This window comes from Heloderma suspectum, chromosome 2 (assembly GCF_057233095.1).
Source record: "Heloderma suspectum isolate Gila_16-S chromosome 2, 16-S_ref, whole genome shotgun sequence".
In the NCBI taxonomy this organism is placed as follows: domain Eukaryota; kingdom Metazoa; phylum Chordata; class Lepidosauria; order Squamata; family Helodermatidae; genus Heloderma; species Heloderma suspectum.
The window spans coordinates 280,177,178-280,201,021 of record NC_139459.1 but is presented as its reverse complement, the minus strand read 5'-3'; the positions used below and the strand labels follow the sequence as shown (position 1 = coordinate 280,201,021).

Genomic DNA, 23,844 nt, shown 5'->3' with positions numbered 1-23,844 from the left:
AGGTGAAGTATGTCAGGCATACACAGAAATCACTTTCACACATCCCTGTAGTTGCAGGGCTACAACAACAGCCAGACATCCTGCAGATTGGTGGCAATTACAACTCATGGACACCAGAGGCTGTTTCCCTGTTCTTCCCTGCTGAATCTAATAGCAAGCCTGTGCTCCCCCATCACTAAATAATCTCCTTCTGCCACTGCCAGCCCCCACATCCTGTCAGCATGGGAATATAACAGAAGTCTACTTACCAAAAAAAAAAAAAAAAAGCATTGAAGGAACAAAAATAGTCACACAGTTGCAAGGTAAGTGTCTGCACATTGGCTTATAATAAAACTCACATGAAGGAATATGCAAAAGATTATGGCTCTCAACATTGTTGTTGTTTATTAGGTCAGTTGCTTCTGACTCTTCATGACCTCATGGACCAGCCCACGCCAGAGCTTCCTGTCGGCTGTCACCACCCCCAGCTCCCCCAAGGTCGAGCCCGTCACCTCCAGAATATCATCCATGCTCTCAACAATAGGCACACATTATGTACAAACCCAATCTCAGATTTGCTACAGATGAGCTTCTGTGGGCTCTATGCATCCTGTAATTAATGCCCAAAGCCAGACACAAATGATATTTTTGCAATTAAAATCACAGCGCAATTCAGAGGATTCACTGCCAAATCTCAACACCCCCTCCCCTGGGCACTACACCATACAGAGGGAAATTCTGCCTCATTCTTGTTATTTTCCAGGAACACCTCCTTTGGTCTGTAAATCTCTCAACTTTCTTCATAAGCCTAACAACATCATGTAATTCCATGCTGCAAGTATCAAAAGAAAGTGTGGGAACATCGTGTAATGAAAGCAGAAGCCTTCATGCCACACCCCTGACAAACACAGAAGTTGCAGCCTACAAATATATTTGCCCTGAGATGCACAGTAGGTTGTCTCCCCAGGAGAAAGAAGGAAGGCCAGGAGGAAATTTACATGTAAGGTATACTCTAAAATTTGCTCCCAGTGGATAGTCACATGTTGATGCTACCCTGTCAGTAGGAGGTCAATGTGTTAATTCATTTCATCATCCTTCACAGGCAATCATTGCCTCACACCAGCTAACCCTGAAGATTCACAGACAGCACATCCCAACACCTGTCTCCTCCTTGGCATTGGCAGGAGGATGATCCATTTGCAGCACTGCATCCCTTCCTAGGGAGCTCGTATGTGACTTGCTGCCAACTTCTCAGCACACATAGCAGCTTGGGTTCACTGAGCTGTCAATCTGCTGCCTGCAGTGCCAGCCACGGTGCTTGACTCTAAAAGAAATCTGAGGAAACTCCACAAGCTGCAAGGCCAGTTATCTCCAGATGGAGAGAGACACTGGAGTGCAATGCACCACGTGCTTGATTGATGTAGGCGGCTAGCCCAGGGGCTTCTCGGAACCTATTCCAGAAAAGAATTCTTCATAATCATGGCTAGGATCCCAAGGGAATGTGCTGCAGAGAGTAGCTTCCTTGGAAAGATAGGGAGTGGCCATTCTGATGCACTTGAAATTAAAACGGGACCTCCAGGTCTGGATCTTGGCACTTCTGAGACACATTCTGGATACAGAACTTTCAACAAGCCACTAACTGCCAGAAAATGTAACCCTGATAAGACCACCACCATAGTGTAATGCTGTTTTAACATAGAGACTGCGCCTTACCTTTGAAAGTGAGCTGCACCCTTGGAGTAGCAAAGAGGTAATCCTTGGAGTAGGATGGCCACCAGCCCACAATTAGCAGGGTGGCCCAGAGCAAAAAGCCAACTAGTGGCATGGTGGGGATTGCTGTGGTTCCAAAATCCAGGCAGAATTCCTAGGAAGTCTAGTGGAGAAGGGGAAAGAGAAGACAGAAGCATTATTACCCTGAACGGAACAACTGAAATGTATTCCTCTTAAGAGTCATTCTGCTCTTCTGTTCAGTTCTACCTTTGGGCAGAGAAATGTGCAGGTGTAACAATTCTACAGTCTAATCTTTAGAAGCTGGCACAGTTCTCCAGTGCACAGACCTCATCAGTTAACTTAATTTCAGTTGCACTTATAAACAGATCAGGTAAGACAAACTTTAATTTTGAAGTGGGAGAGAGGGATGCTGTCGCAGAGTGCTTCTCTCCATGATGGCCCAGCTGGGAAGGAACGCTGTGAGTCGCACAGCTTTCACGTTCCCACAGGGAGCACAGGGGACATCTTGGTGGAAATGGTGTTTGACTTTCCCTAGAACATTCCTGATGACATGCTGTGGTGCCCACCTGGAATTGTGATGAACTGCTGGGTGAAATGTCTTTAGGCAGACACCAGCAAAAGCAACACACAGAGGACAGACCACACTAGTTTCTTCGTTACTGGTTAATATGGCCTAATCAGAATGGGTTCATACTATATTGTGCCTCTGAAATAAGTCTGTCTTACATCCTTTGTCATTACTATGCATTCATGATCTAGTGCCAGATGGCCGTGTAAAACTTAACTAAACCACACCTGAGACCACCTAGTTCACATGTTACACTTCCTCTGTGTCAGCCTCCCCCGAACCTGGTGCCCCCAGATGTGTTGGACCACAACTCCCATCATCCCTAGTCAACGGGCCCATTGGCTGGGGATGATGGGAGTTGTAGTATGGGACATCTGGAAGGTGCCCAGTTGGAGGAGGGCTGCTCTGTGTGAACCAGCCATACTTTAGGAGTAATGAGGGCCAACTTTTGTGGGCTGCTGGGATACAGAAGATCCTGACCTTCAACCCCATTCTTGTTCTGCAGATCTATAATATTATGGGTACGTTTGGCCTTATGCTCTGCCCACTATTGAGTATGTTCTGGCACACACCGCACACTTTGGAACATCTTCTAGATATTTCGATTTTCTTTGGCCCAACTTTGCTCCTTTCTGGGTTTGATTGTGAAGCTTTTCCAATTCCTTGGGCCTCCAGCCTTGAATAACTTTAAGACTTCTGCATTATTTCTGGTCCTCAAGACTTCAAAGGAAGAAAATAACTGCAGTGCATGCTGCAGAGAGCTGATACAGATATGGCACTAGGAAGTCTCCTCTTTCCTCTAGTCTTGTATGAAAAGAGATCCAAGCACTGAGCGAGCATGTCAGTGTGTAAGTTTTAAGAAACATTTGCCATAGCAGCATTCTGCATCTACATGCATAGGTAACTATAGGTAATGTAAATAATTAATCAGGAACATGTATCAATATTTATGGTTTCAATAAGATCAATCCCAGCTGCTGTGGTACTCTTGATACACAAGTGGACCCTGTGTGTCTTTTTGCCAACTGAACTCTAACCAGGGTCACTGCCTCCCTACCAGAGCATCAGAATTTCCCAGTGCAGTTGGAGGAGCCTGCGGAAGGAATGAGTATCAGGCCATAGGAGCCCAACTGCAATTAACAAGCTCACATGCTGCTCTCATTTGGTAAAGTAAACAGGGTTTGATTGAAGGGCAGTAATCAAGTCGTCTCAGGAATGAAAAGAGTCGTTATAGCCCTATCCTATGGCAGGGAGAGCCAGAGCAGCCCACCCACTAGGGACTCCTCCACCCCCGCAAGAGTGCCCCTTCCCCACAGAGACAGAAGGGGAGAGAGAGAACGGAGGCTGCAACTCCTACTATATGAACCACCTCTTTGCCCTCCCGCTGAGCACAGATATGAAGTCAACCAGGGGAAGGAATACTTGTACAGTACATTCTCCACTTTCTAGTCAGGAGAAATCTGGACTTAATTATTTAAAAGACAAAATGCATTCTCCCTAAAAGTAGATTTCTTTCTCTTTTTTAAGTGAGTGTGTGTACCACACCAGCTGGGTTCCACTGGGGCTCTGAACTGGAAAAGATTTGACAGCCTTGCCTAGATAAGAGTGCCAGGGGCCCTGTGAAAGTGGCTAGCCAGAATTCAGATGGGACTGAGTGTGTGTAATTTACAACATTACCTTTGTTCATCCCGAAGTGTAAGTTACACACAGCTTTCCCCACTTCACTAAGACACACATACGTACAAACCACATCCCAACACAAAATGCACCTTTGCCCTTTACCCAGCCCCTCTGGATTTGAACCAAAGATAGCTTCCTGGCCCCGTTTCCCTGGAGGAACTGCTTTTTATACCACAGGCTAACTGTCCATACAACCGGACTGCTAACCACAGCATAATTTGTCTGCTTTCTGCAATGTCAGTTGGTGGAGGCTTACAAAAACAGTTACTCCAGGGTAACTGCAAATTATTCCTACATACAAGTTCAGCATCCTGAGCTACATCAAAATAACTGAATACTGCACACAAATTACTTCACAGTTTGTTACACGAGAGAGGTAGCCAAAATGCAATGTAGACCACTATACAGAGCCCTGTTTTGGCATTCAGAGGAGCTGTTTCTTCCATGGAGCAACAAAGCTTTGGGTGCAACCCACCTTCTCTGGAAGTAAATGAAAAAGCTGTAATTGATTTTAACTTAACTGGACTTGTAAGATTTTAGATACATTATTGAGAAGCTTACCTTGCTGGAGAGCTGAGCAAACACTGTAAATTACAGGAGTTTGCAGTCTAAAGAGATGGAACAAGTGCTAACAAACAGAATAACCGAAACAGTATCATGTGTGCAAAACCATCAAAACTAAGGCAACTAGGTCCAGCCCATGATCTTTTGCCCATGTAATACAGTCACAGGTACACACATGGATTTGTACTCAGCATGTGACTCTGGTAATTGCAAGAAACGTCTGCCGATCCTGCCACCTCTTCCAGGCAGCACGGTTGGGGCCAGGTTGATCTTCTTCCCCACTGCCTAGGCATTAGGTAGCATTTTAGACCACTCCTGAAAAAGCCTAACCTGGACCCAGAGGATGTTAACAATTATAGGCCAGTGGCCAACATCCCCTTCCTGGGCAAGGTGCTTGAGCGGGTGGTTGTAGGACAGCTCCAGGCACTGTTGAATGAAACGGATTATCTAGATCCATTTCAATCGGGCTTCAGGCCTGGTTTTGGAACGGAAACTGCCTTGGTTGCCCTGTGGGATGACCTCTGCCGGGAGAGGGACAGGGGGAGTGAGATCCTGTTGATTCTCCTGGACCTCTCAGCGGCTTTCGATACCATCGACCATGGTATCCTTCTGGATAGGTTGTCTGGGTTGGGAGTAGGAGGCACTGCACTACAGTGGTTCCGCTCCTACTTGGATGGCCGATTCCAGAAGGTGGTGCTGGGGGATTACTGCTCTGTGCCATGGCAATTGTGCCATGGGGTTCCACAGGGCTCTATTTTATCCCCCATGCTGTTTAACATCTACATGAAACCGCTGGGGGAGGTTATCCGGAGGTGTGGGCTGAGGTGCCATCAATATGCAGATGACACCCAGCTCTACCTCTCTTTTACATCAAAACCAGGTGAGGCAGTGACTGTTCTGAGTCAGTGCCTAGGCACGGTAATGGACTGGATGAGGGCTAATAAACTGAAACTCAATCCAGACAAGACGGAGGTACTGTTAGTGGGTGGTTCGTCTGCCCGGCTAGGTGATATTCAACCTGTTCTGGAGGGGGTTGCACTCCCCCTAAAGGATCAGGTTTGTAGTTTGGGGGTGCTCTTGGATCCAGAACTGTCACTTGAGGCACAGGTGAACTCAGTGGCACGGAGCACTTTTTATCAGCTTAGGCTGGTATACCAACTACGCCCTTATCTGGACAGAGATAGCCTTGCTACAGTTATCCATGCTCTGATAACTTCTCATCTGGATTACTGCAATGCGTTATACGTGGGGCTGCCTTTGAAAACGGTCCGGAAACTTCAGCTGGTCCAAAATAGGGCAGCAAGATTGTTAACAGGGACTGGCCTGCGAGCTCATATTACGCCAGTACTTTTCCAGCTGCACTGGCTGCCAGTCCATTTCCGGGCCCGATTCAAAGTGCTGGTGTTAACATTCAAAGCCCTTAACGGCTTGGGGCCAGGTTACCTGAAGGATCGCCTCCTCCCATATGTGCCTGCCCGGACCTTAAGATCATCAGCAGCGGCCCTTCTCCGTGAGCCCCTGCCAAAGGAAGTGAGGCGGGTGGCTACTAGGAGGAGGGCTTTTTCTGCTGTGGCACCCCGGCTCTGGAATGAGCTCCCTAGTGAGGTTCGCCTGGCGCCTACATTGTATTCCTTTCGGCGCCAGGTGAAGACCTTTTTATTTTCCCAGGCATTTTAGCATTTTAGCTTTCTAAATTTTTATCTTTGCTGTTTTAAATCTGTCTTTTAAACTCTTGCACTGCTGCTAGGTTTTATTGTGGTTGTATTGTTATATTGTGGTTTTAATGTTCTGTATATTTTAAATTGTTTTACTGTGTGTTGTTTGGATTTAATTTTTGTGAACCGCGCAGAGAGTTTCAGCTATTGGGCGGTATAGAAATTAAATAAATAAATAAATAAATAAATTTTGTCTGGATGCTACGTGTCTGGATGCTACATGTGGCATCTGATCACAGCCCTTGGAACGGTATTGGAAGGTGGATCACTGGTATGATGACACTTCCCTCTGCCCTCCCCCGCCCCAAATATTCTCCAGCCCTCTGGCTCTTCCTTGCTCTCTTCTTGTTCAGGCAGAGGTAACTGACCCTCCACTGCCTTTCCCACAGCATATGCCCCAGAATGCTCATGCTTGCATGGATCACAAGGGCTTGACTCCCTCCTCTACCACATCAGGAATATGATAGCAACATGCATGCGCCAAAAGTTCCCTTCCCTTGTTCTGTTTCTATTGTACTAAGAGTACATATGGATGCAGTTATAAACCATGTTAAAACTATTCAAACAGTGTGTGTACATGTGAGCAGGCAAAACCCCTCTAGGTATTTAGAGTCCCTCCCTTGCAACTATGGTATCTGAAAACCTCAGACCTAATGTATAGCATACATGTTATTAGCACAGCAGCCAGCTTCTTAGAAGAGATTGTCAGGCTGACCAAGATCAATTTGCAGGAAACACACACACACACAATGAGGGAGAGAGAAACCAGCCAAACAGCTAACAGTGGCAGAACTGCCCTCTCTGCTGTACTTTGAGGAATACTTGGGGTTGGGTGAGAGGGGGCAGGGGCATCACTCCGTCTCAACACTGCCCCCTCTGGTTGACTAGTGAGATGCAAGGAAGTGGGAGTTAATGACAGAAACAAACTTCAGGGATTTCACAGGAAAATCCTTGGACTCAGTCAAACAAATCCAGACTTGCTCTAAGGACGTTTAGAGTAATGGATGGGCCCCCAGGAGGATGAAGCTTTCTTCAGCTGTGGGCAATACACCACAATTGCAGGAGTTAAAGTTTCCCAGGGGCAATATATCATAGCAATTTCTTTTGCGCTAGGTAAATATTTGTATTATTTGTCTTTCTTTCTGCACACATTCGCACTTCCCCTTTTGGAGATTCTTCACTCAGCACACACATCAGGCCTTTTTGGAACCAGAATGTCTAAAACCCAAATTACCTTGTGAAATAAAAGCTACAATCGGCTGCAGTTAAATCAAACCCCTGCCGTCCTTGGGAAATAGTTCTGGCAAATACCGATATTGCATTTGGATTGTGCTGTGCGTGCCAATGAGAGTGAGTGAGATGGCAAACAAAGGAAAAGAGCAGAGAAGGAGGGGGAAAGGAGGGAGGAGGGGGAAGAACAGAAGGAAAAGAGGAAGGAGGCAAGGAGGGAAGGAGGGAAGGAAAAAGAGAAGGAGAAAAAGAGGAGAAAGAAGGGAGAGAAAGCTGGGAGAGAAAAGCAAACAGATCAAGAGCATACTATTGTCCAGAACTGTATTGGCTCTACAATTTCAGTCTCTCTGTTGATGGAAGCAGACTGAACAGGCTAATATGCTACTGTGCAAGCTTAGGAATGAACTAGTGTGCTATTCCTGGAGATCCTTTTTGCATGTGAGGCTCAGCCACTTTTCAGCCCTTGTAAATAAGTAGATATTAATCCAGCCACTTCTGAGCTGTGATTATAAAGGAAGAAAGGAAAGGTTGGGGACCCCTTCTGCTGGCTCTTGGTGCATCTGTTCAGGAAGAGAGGGGTCTCTGATCAGTTTCAGTTTGTAAATGTCAGTACATGCATCTGAGCCTCTTGAGAAAGGAGCTTACAGAACAGGAAATTATCGGGGAAAGACAGAAAGAGAGGGGATCAGGAATATGAAAGGAAATTATTAACAACTCCATGACTAATATGTGCGTGCACAAGAATGGACAACGACACTAGCAAAATCTTTGCCGCTTCTGGCCAGGGCACAGTTCTAGTAACTTGACCAAACTATGCTGAACTGCAGCCACATGTAACCCTCTGCTCCACATGGCAGCACTACAGCCTTATTCCTGTGTTTCCCTGGACTCTGTAGAGGCGGCAGAATCCCCCCAGAACATTTTATTCCATCCGGCCAATTGTTAGTGGGAGTTTCTCACAACCATTAATTCAGGAGGAAGGGAGCAGAACTTTCTCTGTGTAGCCTCCCCTTTTCATGTTGACTGCCTTCCACAGAAACCACTTCTGAAAATTCTGCCAGGAGTAGGGGACACATTAGAAAACTACTCTTAAGTGGTTAGATATGGAATATGTAGGCTTGTTTTATCAGGCCACCAATCCATCTAGCCAAGTATTGCCTGACTGACTGACAGGGGTTCTCTACGTTGCCAGGGAGAGTACTTCCCAGCTTCAGCTCTGCTACTTGTGATCCTTTTGACTGGGAGATGCCAGGGCTTGAACCTGGTACTTTCTGCCTTTATAAAGTAGGCGATCTAACACTGAGCTATATAACTCCTTCCACAACAAAAATAGGCCATATGAGTAAATGCGATGAACTCTGCATTTGAGTCAAATGCCTTCAGCTGAGTATGTTTTGATGACACTAAGATAAGTTGCCTAGATTTTTACTGTTGCATAACCCACCCCCCCACCCACCTCCAACAGAGAAGCCAATAAAACTGCCTGTGTGCTGAAGAAAAGGGCAGATGATTTATTTTGTGTTTGGATACCCAGTTATTTTAAAGAGTGGTCCCAGTCTGTCTAGCTACTAACACCTTGGGGTTTCTATTAGCTGTTAGGCCAATAGAAAACAACAGAAAAATAAAATCATTTTTAAAATTTTTAATCGAAACACACACACATGCAGAACATTAAAGCAAGCCTCAGAACACCTCAGATTTTGTGGCACATTGCAGTAGTCTGGATTAGGGTAGATTGCTAGTGGCCTCATATCATCAAGCTATCCTTAGGTGATGTGCAAATTCAAGAACATATTGTCATCTCTGCCACCAGAAAGAGGTATAATGGGATAAAGCCAGACAAAAATGTCATATCGATAAAACCAGTCTGATATACTAATAGCAAACCCATTCTCCAAGTGCGGATCCTTACATATTTAAAATGGCACCACCTGCACATAAAAGGTATCAGCAGGCTGAGGAGAATCTGAAGATTTGAAGAAGTACCAAAAAAGATAGGGGGGAAAAAACAGGAGGACTGAGCATGCTCAGTGGCCAAAGAATGCTGGCTGACTCACTGTTGAGAGGGAAAAAGTGGAAAATGAGAGGGAGAATGGAATAGAGTATCCTGGAAGATGGAAAGGCTGGCTGGAACCCAGAGCAGGAGCACTCCACGCTGCAACACTTTGGTGCAGTTCCCATCTGTCATTACTATAGCCCAGTCTCTGTTCTCTGACAAAATCAAATGCTTGCAGCAGCATGCAAAAGAAATGAGACAATTACTGGATTGCCTGTCCTCTAGTGTTCATCTCCCAGTTTAGAGGCATGCAGAAGGTAAGTGCACTCTGCAACCATCTTGGCTGGTAGCCATTGATGGTCCTTTGCTCCTCCAACCTGACCAGTATTTCCTTGGTGAACCAATTATTCAAACAGTCTTCTAGATGTTCTCACCACAATTAGTTCCACAGGTTAAATATACATTGTGCAGATATGTCTTCCTTTTATGTAAGCTCATATTTTGACATGTGACACTAAAAAAAGGTCACTTTAGCTTCTCTCCCTCTATTTGTGGCAGATACGAATGTTATTAACACGGGATATATTGCACCAGAGAAATGTACAGTATAGTCTAACCAAGGTTTTACATTTGCATTATAATAGATCAATTTAAGAGCACACCAATTTAAGCCTCCAGTGTGAAAATACCCTGAATGTTGTTTTGTCGAAGGCAGAACCATATGAGAGGCAATTTTTTAATTCAAATGCATGTTCTAGCTGTCGTATATTGAAATTGCAGACCTAGGAAATGCAACAAAACAATCCCCCCACCCCCAATGATTTATGTCTCATTTGTGAAAATGGTCTTTCATCCACGCTGCAGTGAGAGAAGCGGGGCTACCTAGCACAAAGGTAGGGCAGGAAAGGCACCAGCTCACACAGGGCTGCAATGTTTAATTAATTTATTCAATGAAACTGATTTTTAAAACTTTTGACTAAGGCAATACCCCAATTAATTAGGGCTGCAGAGTTTTTAATATATTAATTTTAATAGAAAAAGTACTTGCAAAAACTGTACATAACAAGCACTATTTTTAATAGAGGCATTCTCCATTCTCTCTCACGCAGGAGAGAATGCCTTGTTTAAGATGGTGCTTGTTAGGACAGCCTGCCTTCCCCAACCTAGTGTCCTCCAAATGTGTTGGGCTACAATTCCCATAACCCCCTGGGGTGAAGGGAGCTGTAGTCCAAGACAACTGAAGGATACCGGATTGGGGAAAGCTGTGCTAGATATATGCATTTAAACAGGATGAAAGTAAGTTTCTTCTTTCTCTCTCTCTTTTGCTACAGAACTTACTGTCTTCACTCCTGTGCAGATACATACACAGTTGATTAGTTAACAAACCAACTAAAATCTCGTATGATTTAACTAAGCTTCCTTTAATTGTGTGAGGGTCCAACTTTTTCCTCCTGAGGTTACAGCAATTCTTGCTCAGTCAGATGGGGTTTTGTACGGTGGATATAAACAACCAAACCCTACATGGCCCAGAATGCTCGCTGGCAGCACAAACGCGCCCTGTCTTCCACACGAAGAACTCTCTATCGCATACATACAGCGGGGGAGGCGTCAGACGCTCGGCGGCGTATGAACGCGCTCCTTGCCTCACCCTTGTGTCGGCCTGGAGTGGGCACGAAAGACAACTGAGGGCGCCACGAGGCCTAAGAGGCTGCTGGGTGAAGGAAGTCATCGGCCCAATTAGAGCGCAGGGCGGGAGACGCGGCTCCCTAGGAATGCGAGCCTGACGCGCGCTAATTCACTACCCGCCAGTCGCGTCGTTCTCGGGCACGTGAATGAATCCAACGCGGAAACAACCTGGCGCAGCAGCGGGCGCGGGGCTGGCCGGAGTCAGCGCTGCGGGAGACCGGCGAACCCCCCCCCCCCACACACACACACACCTCTTCTTCCCTCAGAGTTTTGTTAGCTCACGCAGAGCCACATCTACCACCCTCGTAGCGGGGCTACTGGAGTACCCGAACAACCAAGTGGGGAGGGGGGAATAAAGGCATGAGCGGGAATGGAGAGCCCGAGCGAGCGCGAGCCCTTCCCCTCCGCTGCTGCCGGGACGAGACTTTGGCTCGTAGACGGCCGGCAGAGCAAAGGAGCTGCGTTTTCTCTGGCGCCAAGGAAAACGTTTCATATGCCTCAAGTTTCTGCCCTGCTGCTAACCCCGCAGCCCTGTTGTGTGTGAAGAAATATAAAAAGTCCGTTAGACCATGTTCACACGTGAGGCTGAATCTGGTCTGTAACATGCACAGTATAAAACCTGCACCGGCTACATCACGTTCTCTTTCTCGCCCGCACTTCTTTCCCACATGACCAATATTCACACGTAGCACAAAGAACGCGCGCGAGAGATATGGGGGGGGGGGGCTGAATCAGTGGCGCATTTATGTAGCGCGACCCTACGCTTGTTTAATCGTAAGTAACGTCTTATTGAGTTCAGTGGGACTTCAGGTAAGTCACACATGAAAACGATCTAAGAGCGCAATCCTAGACATCTCTACTCAGAAGAAAGCCCCACTGAGTTCAAGGGAGTTTATTCAGAGGATCGCAGCCTAAGTCTCTCCTCCCTTCCTCCGCACGCGTCCCAAAGACGCAAGCCAGCCTACTCTAGGGTAAGTGCCTCTCAGTTCAGAGTGCCGTGTGAATCCTGCTCTGGAACAACAGCTGAGGCCGTGGCAACTCTTGGGCACACTTATGCCACTGGCGCTCAGGGATAAGGCGCCCCCCCAGTCCACTACCCACCACCACCACTTCAAAACCAGCTTTTAAGTGTTCTTTATTAATATTGACAATGACCATTTATCTATCCAAGAAAATAGAAAAAGGGCCCTCAGACCAACTTAACTTTGAAGCTGAACATTTCAGAAGGTTTGTTTGCACAGAAGTGTTTTTTTTAAGCCAAATACGCTTTAAATGGGTTGTTGAGCAGAGCGACAGTGGTCCCCAGAAGACCGGCGCCCATCCCCGGCACTTCTGGTCTAGAGAAGTGACACCTCTCACCTGGAGAGGTGACGCCTCTCTGCTGGCTTTTTCCTCTATTAGCCCGATCGCAACCCTCAGCTTCGGGGTTTTATCTAACTGCCCCTCCCCTCGCGTCCCGACCCTCAGCAACCGCCAGACAGAAAGCCGACGCGACCGCAGCAGAATCGCCCGCTGGAAAGCTGCTCCCCGCTTCAGCTAGCCACGAGTTGGAGACACCTTGTTGGAGAAGCCTCTGACGCCCCAGGATTACTGAGGCCTCCTTTTGCTGGCGGCTTCTAGCAGTGGGGAAGAAGAGTGGGGGTGGGGGCAGGACACCAGCCAGACCCGGGCGGGCATCTCTCTGGCTAATTTCCCCGAGTAAAAATTGGTCAGGATTGTTGCCTCTCCGCCCCCGCTTCACTCCCACTTTCCTGGATTTCTGCTCAACTTTCCGGGCGCAGCGATGCAAAGTACTGAACCAGCCGCTTCCCGGACGGAAGGAGTGTGAACAGGCCGCTGAAAGTTTGCTGCTTTAAACAGTTCTTCCCGCTCCCTTGGCCTTGGTTAATATTCTCGGTTTCCTTCTGCCTCTCTCTCACTCACACACACACACTCACCTCGTACTACACACCCATGTTCAAAAGGACAGGGAGGAAACAGAGTAATGTGACAGCGGCTCAGAAAGTGGAACCTGCACCCACCCTTGCGCCGGGTAAATCGACATTCCCCCCCCACACACACACACACGCCCTTCTCGGTTCGCCCCCTCCCATGATATACCTTTGCTAACACAGAGTCCCGCCCAAATGAGATCGGCTGCTCTTTTGACAGAAGAACCTGAGGCTGCAATCCCGGGAGTCAATCCCATCGAACTCAATGGGGCGTACTTTTCGAGGAGAGAGACCTGTATCTAGGATCGCGCTGGAAGTCTCTCCACGAATTCGGAGCCGCAATCAGAAAGGCGCATGGGGAGCGGGGTGGGTTACAAGCTGAGCTCTCTCTGCACGCAGACCTACCTTTCTGAATGGAAGCTGGGCAGGGGCAAAAGCTGCCCGTTCAGACTGTTCCCGGACAGATCCCGCACTTGGCTGCTGGCGGTAGGATCCCAGAAGCGCTTGCTCCCAACTCCGCAAGTAGAAAGGGGGAAGAACCCCTTATCGACCCCAAACGGGCATTTCTCACCAGCTGTCCTGGTCGCGGCGTCCCACCGCCATCCCGCTCTCTTCCTTTGACCAAACTAAGCGGGCCGCTGTTGCTCCAATCGAGCTGCTGTAGCACCTTCCGGGATCCTGGACTTCGAATTCAGGACCCGCGATCTCTCGGCCAATCCATAGAAGCGCTGGCCTCGCAGCTAGACCGGTTTCCAGAGGCAGCCAAGCCGGGCGGGACTCCTTCACAGCGGAGCAGTAGGCTTGACTTTTCGCCGCTCCCCTCGCCGCTTGCCCGAGTGTCAACGCGCGCTTGCCCTCTCCAAGTTCTCTCTGCAGGCCGATAGGCAGGAGCGCACGAGCGCAGGAGGGAAATGTAATAATAATAATAATAATGGGTGGGGGGAGGAGAGAGAGAAAGGAAGCAGAAATAATAATTAGTGTGGCCTCCTGCCCGCTTGGCAAAAAGAAAAAAAGGGGGGGGGATAAACCACCACCCTCCCCCTATAAACACACACGCACAAATCCCCTCTCTCACATTGAGCACCCAAACCCTATTCAGTCCATTGGCTTCTACCGCCTGCGATTTGCATAGCCCCGCCCCGTCCCCACCTCCTCGGCAGCGAAGCGGGGGCTGGACCCGTTGTCATTCTCCTCCCCGCCGCCACCTCTTTTTCCACCTGTACCGCCCCTCCCCTCCCCTGGGGCTGGCTTGGCAGGCAGCGGCAGCGAGCGAGCGAGCGAGCGGGTCGCGGGATTCCAGCGCTCTCTCCGGGTGTCAGCTAGGGTGGCTCACGCAACTCCCTCACCCGAGAGAGTGAAGGACTTCCCTACCCCCCGCTCCTCGCACACACGGAGGCCCGGGTTAGGCTCAGTTTCAGCAGTTTCCCTCGCGACGTCTTCTGCCATCCAGGGCCCAGCTCCACTTATTCCCTCATCAGAAATCACAAGGCACAGGATCCTAATCTGAATCCATCTAGGCTCATAATCCCTTTTCGCGGAAACATCTCTCGCCTCTTTCTTCCCAGCTTGCTTTGGGGATGCGGTTGGGGATGGGGATTCTCCCCCCCACACACACACACACACACTCACCCGCTCTCCTAAGAATCCAGGGGGAGAACGAGACAGACAAAACAGGCGCTGGGGGTGGGGTGGGGTAAAGGGGGGAAATAAATAAATAAACAAGGCTGGGTTATTCCTTTGTCTCTCTGGCTGGGTTATTCTGTGGATTGCAAGGGAGTGTCTCTCGTCCCATGGGGGGGGGGAGGAAGGAGGGTGGTGGATGGGGCGAGAGACAGAAGGCGGGGTGGACGGGTTGGCGTGAGAGAAAGAGGCAGAAAGCAAAAGGGAGAGGGGAAGGATACCGGAGTGAGAGTGAGCGAATGATGTGGGTCGTGGAGGGAAGGATGGAGGCCTTGCTTTGTAATATTGCAGAATCCATCCAGACAGATCCTTCAACAAATACCCTGCAACAAAGAAAACTCGGGCGTAACTGACAGCGGGAGGGAGCGTTATCTCTCCCCACAGCACTCCCCACCCTGGCGCCTCACTCGCTTCAGCAACTCAGGCAAGCTGGTTAACCCTTTGGTGGATGGGACAGACGGGAGACCTACCTCTCGGTCTGGGTGGGACGGGAGCGCCCGCGGGACCTGTGGTGAGGGAGGGAAGGCGTGGATGTGCTGCACTTCTGGGGCTCTGTTTCCCTCACCTCTCCCTGAGGAGGCATGCCCTTACCACAGATAGGATCCCTAGCCATGCCTTCTGCATCAGGAATAGGGGACAGGCTCAAGCTAAATCAACACATCATCTTCCGCTGAGATCTGCACCTATCTCTGAGTCAAAACAGAAAACGTGTCCATGTGAAGATCAAGAGGGCCTGGTTTAACCTGGACGAGATCAGATCAGGCTGACATCATGGCAAGTGAGCGGCACTGTGTGCGCTCTAAAGAGGCCGAAGATTATTCATGAATGTTTTATAGAGATGTATGTGCTGTGTGCGCACACAGCCCTCAGCACATACTGAGGGGTGCTTAACACACTACGTTTTTCCTACATGTGACCTGTGTACTTCTGGCAAAATAAATACTGTTGCATTCCATGTAGAAGTGCCAGCTATTCCCCCCTACACACACACAGAAAGAGAGAGAGAGAGAGAGGAGACATTACTTCTATGTAGGAAAAACAGCAAGTGTGAACATCCCTAAGAGAGTGAGCAAGTTTTGATAAGGCTGGGTTCAGCTATGACATTCATCACTCTGTGGACATATAATGACTGACGAGCCAAAAGTTCTGCATTGAAATCCAAATGACAGGTTCTGGCCTAAGGCTAAGCAAGCAAGCCTGCATAATTCTTCTGCTTCCTCCATCTCCCCCCCCACACACACACACAAACACTGATGAATAATTCATGATTGCCTCTTTGGCCCAAGGTATCTTTTTCTGTTCCACACACACAGTTAAGTAAATGCTGAAGTAACTTTTAGCAACATTCTGGGTGTACACAGCACTCTCTTAAGCAGCTAGAACCTCGCAGCACTACTGAGGAACTTAAAAATCAAGTATGCTTTCAAAGCCATTTGGAAGCAACCCCAAATCAATGAGACTTAAGACAGGTCTTGAGTAACTTGTGTCTAGGATCAGAATCACCACCACTTCTCACTGTAGGCAAGTCCTGTGTCTGATCTTTGGAAAGTGAGTCTCTAATACAGCGAAGGAGAACTTGGTTAAGCTGTTAAAATAGGTGGTCTTAATATCTGTAAACAATTGGCTCAGTACCTAAAGAATCAGTGTGATATGATATTTAAAAAATGTGTCATGCACGTTACTACACAAATCATAATGTTTGTGATTTCTACACAACGAGCAGAGGTGGAGTCAAGGCAAGACATGGTTGGGCACCTTTGGAGGGCCCACACCCCAGCAGGGGTCCAGTGACAAGATCCCCATGGAAGTGCCCTTCCTCTTCACCACTGCAACCTTCTGGTTCACCTGCCTGTCACTCTGGCCCAGACAAGGGTGGTGGCGAGAAGAAGGAGCAGCAGATGCCCCTGCCAACTTGGTCACTGGCTCTCCGCCTGTCAAGCAGGCAAGCAAGCAAGTGGTCACCGTACCAAGAAAGAGGAGGAGGGGCAAGAGCAGCTGGTGACGATGGCGGTGAGAAGGTGGACTCATTGAGGAAGGGGGCCCATTGAGCGGATCTTGCTCAAGGGCCCTCAAAAACCTGGAGCCGACGCTGACAATGAGCATATCTAATACCATCCAACAAAAAGCAGAGGATTTAAAAGTAAGCTGCCCAACCTTGCAAGCACACAAAAGCCACCGAGAACAAACTTTGAGCCACTTCAAGCATTCATCCTCCCTGCCCCAGACTTATATGTAGGTTGATAAATGTAAAGGGAAATGTGTGACAAGCGTCTTTTTCACATACAGTACATACATCAGGAAACTGCTATGTGTATGAAATAGCTAATAACCAGGGCAACCACAAACCTAAATTCCCATACCACCACTTACTAAGGGAGCAATCCTATCAGGATAGGCGGCCGCCTCGCCTCCAAACTCGGAGGTGACCGCCTATTCAATGCAGAGGAGGAAAAGCACAGAGGGGATCATCCCCTTTGCACTTCAACTGCCCTGTATTTGCAGCTAGACAGCTGATTTCGGCTGTCTAGCCATGGGAAGGCAGAGCGTGGGAAGCAGTGGCTGGACAACACATTGGATGTGTCATACTGGATTTCCAATTTCCCCATCCTGGCACACCCCAGGAACTCCCCATTTTCGCCGCTCCACGCTCCTCTTCCAAGTGCAGAGCACAGGGCCATTCCGCACTGCCTATGAGGCAGCGCAGGAGGGGGGGAAGATCAGTTCTCAGGTAACCTACCTATCCTATGGCTGGCTAGCCGCTGACTAGCGGCCATAGGGTTGCACTCTTATTTATTACAGGACTGTCGTATGATCAAAGAATTTATTTGATTAATTATCTGACTTTTAAATAATCAGTTAATTAACTGGTTACATTGAAAGATAGTTGCATATTACCAGAACTTCAGGAATGCTGCTTCTCTGAGGCACAAAATGAAATATGAGCTAACGTAGAATTTAATAAACAAAATAAAGGACAGGCCATCATGAATGTTTTCCTTTTCATTCTCTATTGTGGTAACATACCAGAACCAGACTATCAGTCAGTTTGATTGTATATAACCATTCTAGATTCTTACAGTCTTACCAAGGGAAAAAAATTGGACATACTGATCAAATCAATTCATCATATGCACAACTTACAGCAATAGCTTTTAAAACCTTTGCTCAAATCTTTTTGGCAGCAACAGCAAATAGAGCTACTTCTTTAGCTGAGCAATTACATAATGATCCATATCCACAAGTAATTTACCCATTTGCTCAAGCAGAGTTCAGAGACAATTTTTAATTGCCTATATATCAGACACAGAAGTACAGAAATCCTTTCCTTGGACCAACATACAAATAACACAGACATAATATAGAATATTTTCTGTTTGTGAGACCCCACATATACAAAGACATTGAAATATAGGAACATTCACCTACCTTCTATTCAGATAAGAAGCAGGCATAGTCTAAAAGAAGGAATTAAAATAGTGAGAAGGATAACTCCCACACTCACAAAGATGGTACCTCCCACTAAACCCTGATTATGGAATAATTTCCGAATCTTTATTTGCATTCTGTAAATGTAACCAGTCTTTAATTTTGACTTTCAATTCACTTATAAGAAAGAAATGAAATGAAAGAAAAAATTAGGCCAACTTTTCAGAACAAGAATAAGCCCAGCCACACTTCCTCCTCCAGAACCATAGTAGCCTAAAATAGATAACTAACAGCACAATCCTATACATGTCTGCTCAGAAGCAGGTCCCATTAAGTTCAATGGGGCTTGCTTCCATGTAAATACAGGAATATAGGATTGCAGCCTAAGGGTTGTATCCAGTGTTAGTGCTATTTAGAGTAGACCCATTTAAATGAATGGGATTTAAGTTAGACTAATATTGGATGCAACCCCAGATATGTAACTCAATAACTAACTCAATAAATAAACACACAAACAAACAAACAAATAAATAAATGTGTTCTTAGCTCTCTGAAACACCATTGGTCCCCACTGATCTACTGATTAAACTGATGTGCAGTGCAATCCTGTGCATGTCTACTGAGAAGTAAGCCCACTTGAGTTCAATGGGAGGGTCTCCTAGGTAAGTGTATAGGGCTGCAGCCTAATTTATGATATACTATATGTTCCATGTTGAAAAAGTATTCTGAAATGGCCCCTAGCCATGTCTATTTCTATATAAGTCCACCATTAGATTACTTTTCCCCATCTTGTGTAATTTTGGATGCTTGTACAGTAGGTTGTTAGTATTAGCATTAAGAAGTTCAGTAAAACATTGAATTGCAAAAAAAAGTGATTCTAGAAAATATTGGAAAGATTAGTGGACAATAGGCAGAATTAAAGTTGAGATGGAAGGTCAGTGGCATATCTTTCTTGTGGTAATGTCAAGGGAGAGTTCATGTGAAAATAAGAGGAGAGGTAAGTACTGTCAGGTTTTTCTGCAATCATATCTAAGGCTATACATTTTAGTCAATTCATTAATTGACTGAATCTGCATACATCTTCATGCAAGAAAAACCAATAGTACTAAGAAAGCATGCTGTCTTCCCTTCCCCCCACTTCAGATGTATGTGTCACAGCAGGTATTGTCTTAGAAGAGGCATTCCCTCATTTGTGGAAGAAAATGGAATGCCTTTTTTAGAACAGTGCATGCTTCCCAAATAATAACAGTCACCTTATTAGGCAATCATTTTTTCTCTCAAAATATTAATTTGATGAATTAATTATACATTTTAGAATTAGCTGTGCATTTTGTAGCCACAAGAAGTAAGAATGTAGTAAGGAACGTAGTGCCTCCCAGATACTTCTTTCTTTTTTAATGCGCTAGACCCACCAATGGAATTGTATCTTCCTTCAAAAATTGTATCTTCCTTTCCTGTTGGTTTCAGTTCCCTGATCCATAACTGAAATCTTCTTCTTCCATTTGGGAATGGAGTGGGGTTTCTGATATATCGTGTGCTTGCTTGTTTTAGAACACAAGTGCACACTGATACATGTCTTAAGATTAATAGAGACACCACACATTGGATTAAGCATATCTTATTTTACAGCAAACGCAAACAGCTTCAGAGTGTTGCAAAATACACATCTAATATTTGCAATAAAATAGACATGCATAAAGCTCTTCCCAAGTGGAATTTACAGCCTTACCAAGATACAGGTGTGCACAAATAAGCTTTTAAAATAATATTAGAAGCATTGACTGTTACCACCAGAAGCTGCCTAATGCTAAGCCAGACCATTAGTCCATTTAGTTCAGCATTGCCTATTGGCAGTGGCTCTCCTGGGTTCACACAGAGGTCTTTCCCAGGGATTGAACCTGTGACCTTTCTCATGCAAGACATGTGCTCTTACCTACAGCCCTTTCCCACCTGGCCTTTTTCAGGGCCAGGTGAATATTATTTGCCCTTTCAATTTATCATTATGTGTTTTTATCATACTGGCTCTGTTTTATGTGGTTTTTAATATCTGCTTCTGTCTGATAATGTCTTGCTGTTTTGATATTTTAAATATTGATGGCTGTTGGTTTGATTGATAGTTTAAATTGTTAGCTGCTTCAACAACCCTTATCAATAAATCAGATAAATAATATGAATGTCCTGGATTTTCTTCATGCAGAATATAGGCAAGAATGTCCAAACAATATGCTTCGTGTTAGGTAAGGTGGCACCTTCACGACTACTGTGTTTATTGTGACGTTAGCTTTCATAGGCCAGAATGTCCTTCATCCGATATGTGTAGTGGTTACCTCAGTGGTAAGTCTATGTGCGCTGAATTTGATTGGATTTTGTATTAATTTGTGATCTGCACCTGCACCCGGGAGACCAGTTGATACATCTGATGAAGTAGGCTCTGACCCACGAAAGTTTATGCCACAATAAACTGTTTAGCCTTTACAGTGCCACAAGATTCTTTGTCGGTTTTGCTGCAACAGACTAACATGGCCAACCCCCTGGGAATCTAAAATAACTTTGCAGTCATGTCACACGCACATTATGATAACACTCTCAAATATGCAGTTTTGCTGTGGGCGGAAATCCACTAGCCTCACTGCTGGAACACTGTTCCTTTAAATTAAAAATAACTTCTTTCACTGTGAAGCCCAGCAAACATTTTAGGTAAAGACTGGAAGATTATGTATGTACTGTATAAAAGGCAAGAAATCTTGCTATAAGCATGTGAAATTGCCCATGCAGCCCAACGCTATGCCTTTTCACTCCGCAGAAATTCCCTCTTGAGTTCAGTGGGACAGATTACTCCCCAAAGTGCACAGCATTGCAGTCTGGTAGCACAATCCTAAGTATGTTCACACAGAACTAAGTCACACTGCGTTCAATGGGAGTGACGTCCCCAGTAAGTATGCTCAGGGTTGCAAGACTAATAAGATGCCAACATGGAGTACCCCTTGTGTGTTGGCTTGCATATACCAATGTAGTTTGTTTCTGTTGCACATTGCAAAAATTTCCTGTGTGCAGATCTTCCCTCTTCCCTTAGAGAACTTGGAAAGAAGAGTCACCCACCGCAATTTAGAGACGTGACTATGAAATAAACTTTTCAGTGGCTGTGAAGCGTTGGGGAAGTAATCGGAGAGAGAACAATATAGTACCTCTTTGGTAGATGCCAAGGGCAAGGGGTACCAGGATTCTTATTCACATGAAAGAGTGCCATCTATTGGCTCCCCAGCACTACTTCTTATTATCTCCTTCACGGCTGACTACTGCTGTGCACACCAGATCTCTGTCAGGTTTTAAATCCTGGAGGGGTGGGGGGAGTACAAGGGGGAAATGAGGCAGCAGCACTATGAGAACAGCTTCTTAACTACTGCAACACCAAATGCTCTGGCCAAACCTATGCAACTACATCCTCTTTATCTCTTCGTTAGTATGTTCACCATGCCTCTAGAACAGATAACAGATATATTCTAGGGAAGGGCAATGAAAAGCTTTGGTGACATGAAAAGATTCTGTAGAAGGAGAGATTAAAAATGTGAGGGCTAGGAAATGCACAGGAGGGAGGATGAGAGAAGAATATAAAGTAAGAAATGAGATACAGAAGGCCAATCAGACATGCCGGTGTACCTTCCCCATAGCACAAGGATTCAAAGGTGCCCCGGCAGGTGTCCATTCATGTATCACCTACTGAGAAGGAGGAGATGGGAAGAATAATAATGAGCACAGTCATGCATGTTCCAAATGCTGTACGGTACTGTGGTGGTGCACGCGAACCAAGAATCCCCTGATCCCTAGAAATAATAGAAGGCTAAGGGTTTGTGCAAATCAGCAGACATTCCATCAGTATGGGAATGGAGGACAATCTATTTTGCTTATCTCTGGGTCTACAAGCATTTTTTTCTACCACATTTCTTACAATGATAGCTTTGTTTCCTAACAGCCTTTTTCTTGTACCACAGAACAAGACTACATTCCCCACTAGAGAACAGACCTGGCTTTGCATGGGTTGGAATAGCCCTTAGTTTAATACAGCAAAGCCTTCCAGCAAACATACAGCTGTCAGAGTTGGACACATTGTGTCCACCCCCTCTGAGTGAAGTCATGGCTGCTGGCACCCCTAGGCAGGGCCCTCACCAAGGTGCACCTGAGGGGGGCCTGTCCCACAGCAGGGGCAGGAGCATAACTCTGTCCCTTGGCCTTCTAATCTTCCCTGGCTTCAAGCTGTGCGGTCTACAAAGCTATGTACTGGCTAGGGACATCTTTCCCCTAGTGGCTCAGGATGTTACTGCAGGCTTCAACCACACAGACACATTAAAATTAATTAAAATTAATTAATGTGTTTTAAAAACAAAATAACCTCAAGGTGCACACACCTAGAGTCCCCTTAATAGGCATGCCAAGGTTCAGGAATCAAGGTTTCACAGCCTTGGTGCTATGGCAGTGATGGACAGACAGACATACACAGACATCTTTTATTATTATAGAAGGTTTCAGAAAGAAACAGCTATTTTAGCAGTTTCTAATAGAGTTCCCAAGCAGAGCTTGTACAAAACATTGAATGTATTGTTGCAATGCGTCTAATTTGTGTGTGGGATGCTTCAAAAACAGGACTGGTTAGGACTTGCAGGTGATCACTTTGTAGGCAGGCAGTGGGCTATCAGAAGCAGGCTGTTGGTTTTTTTTTTAAAATGGGGGGGGCTGCAATCCTAAGCATACTTAATGGGGAGTTAGAAGTCCTGAACTCAGCAGGATTTACTTCTCATAAATAAAGATGTTTAGGATCAGGATGTAAGGATCAGAATGACAGAGAAACAGTGATCTCTCCATCACTGGTGGTGAGTGGGAGATCTGATGTGTGTGTTGTATTTTGAGATGCCTTGCATTTAAGTGGTTGATCTCCTAAATAAATGATGACTAAAGAAAAGTGATCCAATGTTTCCTGAAAAAGTTTCCTTCTGAATGAAGTCAGCATCAAAACTATTTTAGACAAAAATTATGGATTACGGATTATGATCGTATGGCAACCTGCCTCATGCTTAAAACTACAAAACAGAGTTTTGAAGTAGGCTGGATGAGGTATATGCTAATCTCCAACTATGTTCAATGCCATTTGCTCCAAGGATTGGCATTCATCACTGCTGTTACAACACCCATTTCAAATAAGTTTCTTTCTCATCTAAAAAAAGTGAAAAATTAATCTTGATTTTTCAGGCATGGTTATGTTTATTTTTCTTACCAATATGACTTTAGGAATATTCCTTGCTGAAATGCAATTTACTTCTTTCCTTTGAAAGCACCTGATAGCTTCAAGTCCCTAACTTTGGCAATGATTTCGACAGGTTGACAAGCAGAAGGAGCCAGTCATTGATAAAAGGATGAAAATTGAAAACAGTGCTCTTCACCTAGGAGGGAATTAACTAGAACCCTGCATATGGGTCTGTCTCTCTCTCTGTGCTTGCATGTGTGCTTATATGTATTTAAATGCACAGATGTGGTCATGTGAGTTCCTGAGGAGTTCCGAATATAGGTTGCTTTGAAAATAACATCCGTTTCTTTCTTATAATATACAGTGCATGCCCTTCTCAAGTAAGAATAGCTCAGTGGTAGAGCACTTGCTTTGCATGCAGA

The 23,844-nt window shown here is 46.0% G+C and overlaps 1 protein-coding gene across 1 annotated transcript in view; it reads right to left on the bottom strand.

Annotated features, from left to right (window-relative positions):
* The window catches only part of SEMA3F (semaphorin 3F), a 159,064-nt gene extending 144,920 nt beyond the window's left edge, over nucleotides 1-14,144 (bottom strand). The window contains exons 1-2 of the mRNA XM_084839594.1: nucleotides 13,486-14,144; nucleotides 1,693-1,852 (exon numbers count right to left, since the gene is read on the bottom strand). Coding sequence (XP_084695720.1) covers nucleotides 1,693-1,804 — 112 coding nt within the window. The 5' untranslated portion in view covers nucleotides 1,805-1,852; nucleotides 13,486-14,144. The remainder of the gene's footprint in view (nucleotides 1-1,692; nucleotides 1,853-13,485) is intronic.
* Nucleotides 14,145-23,844: the final 9,700 nt, after the last annotated feature.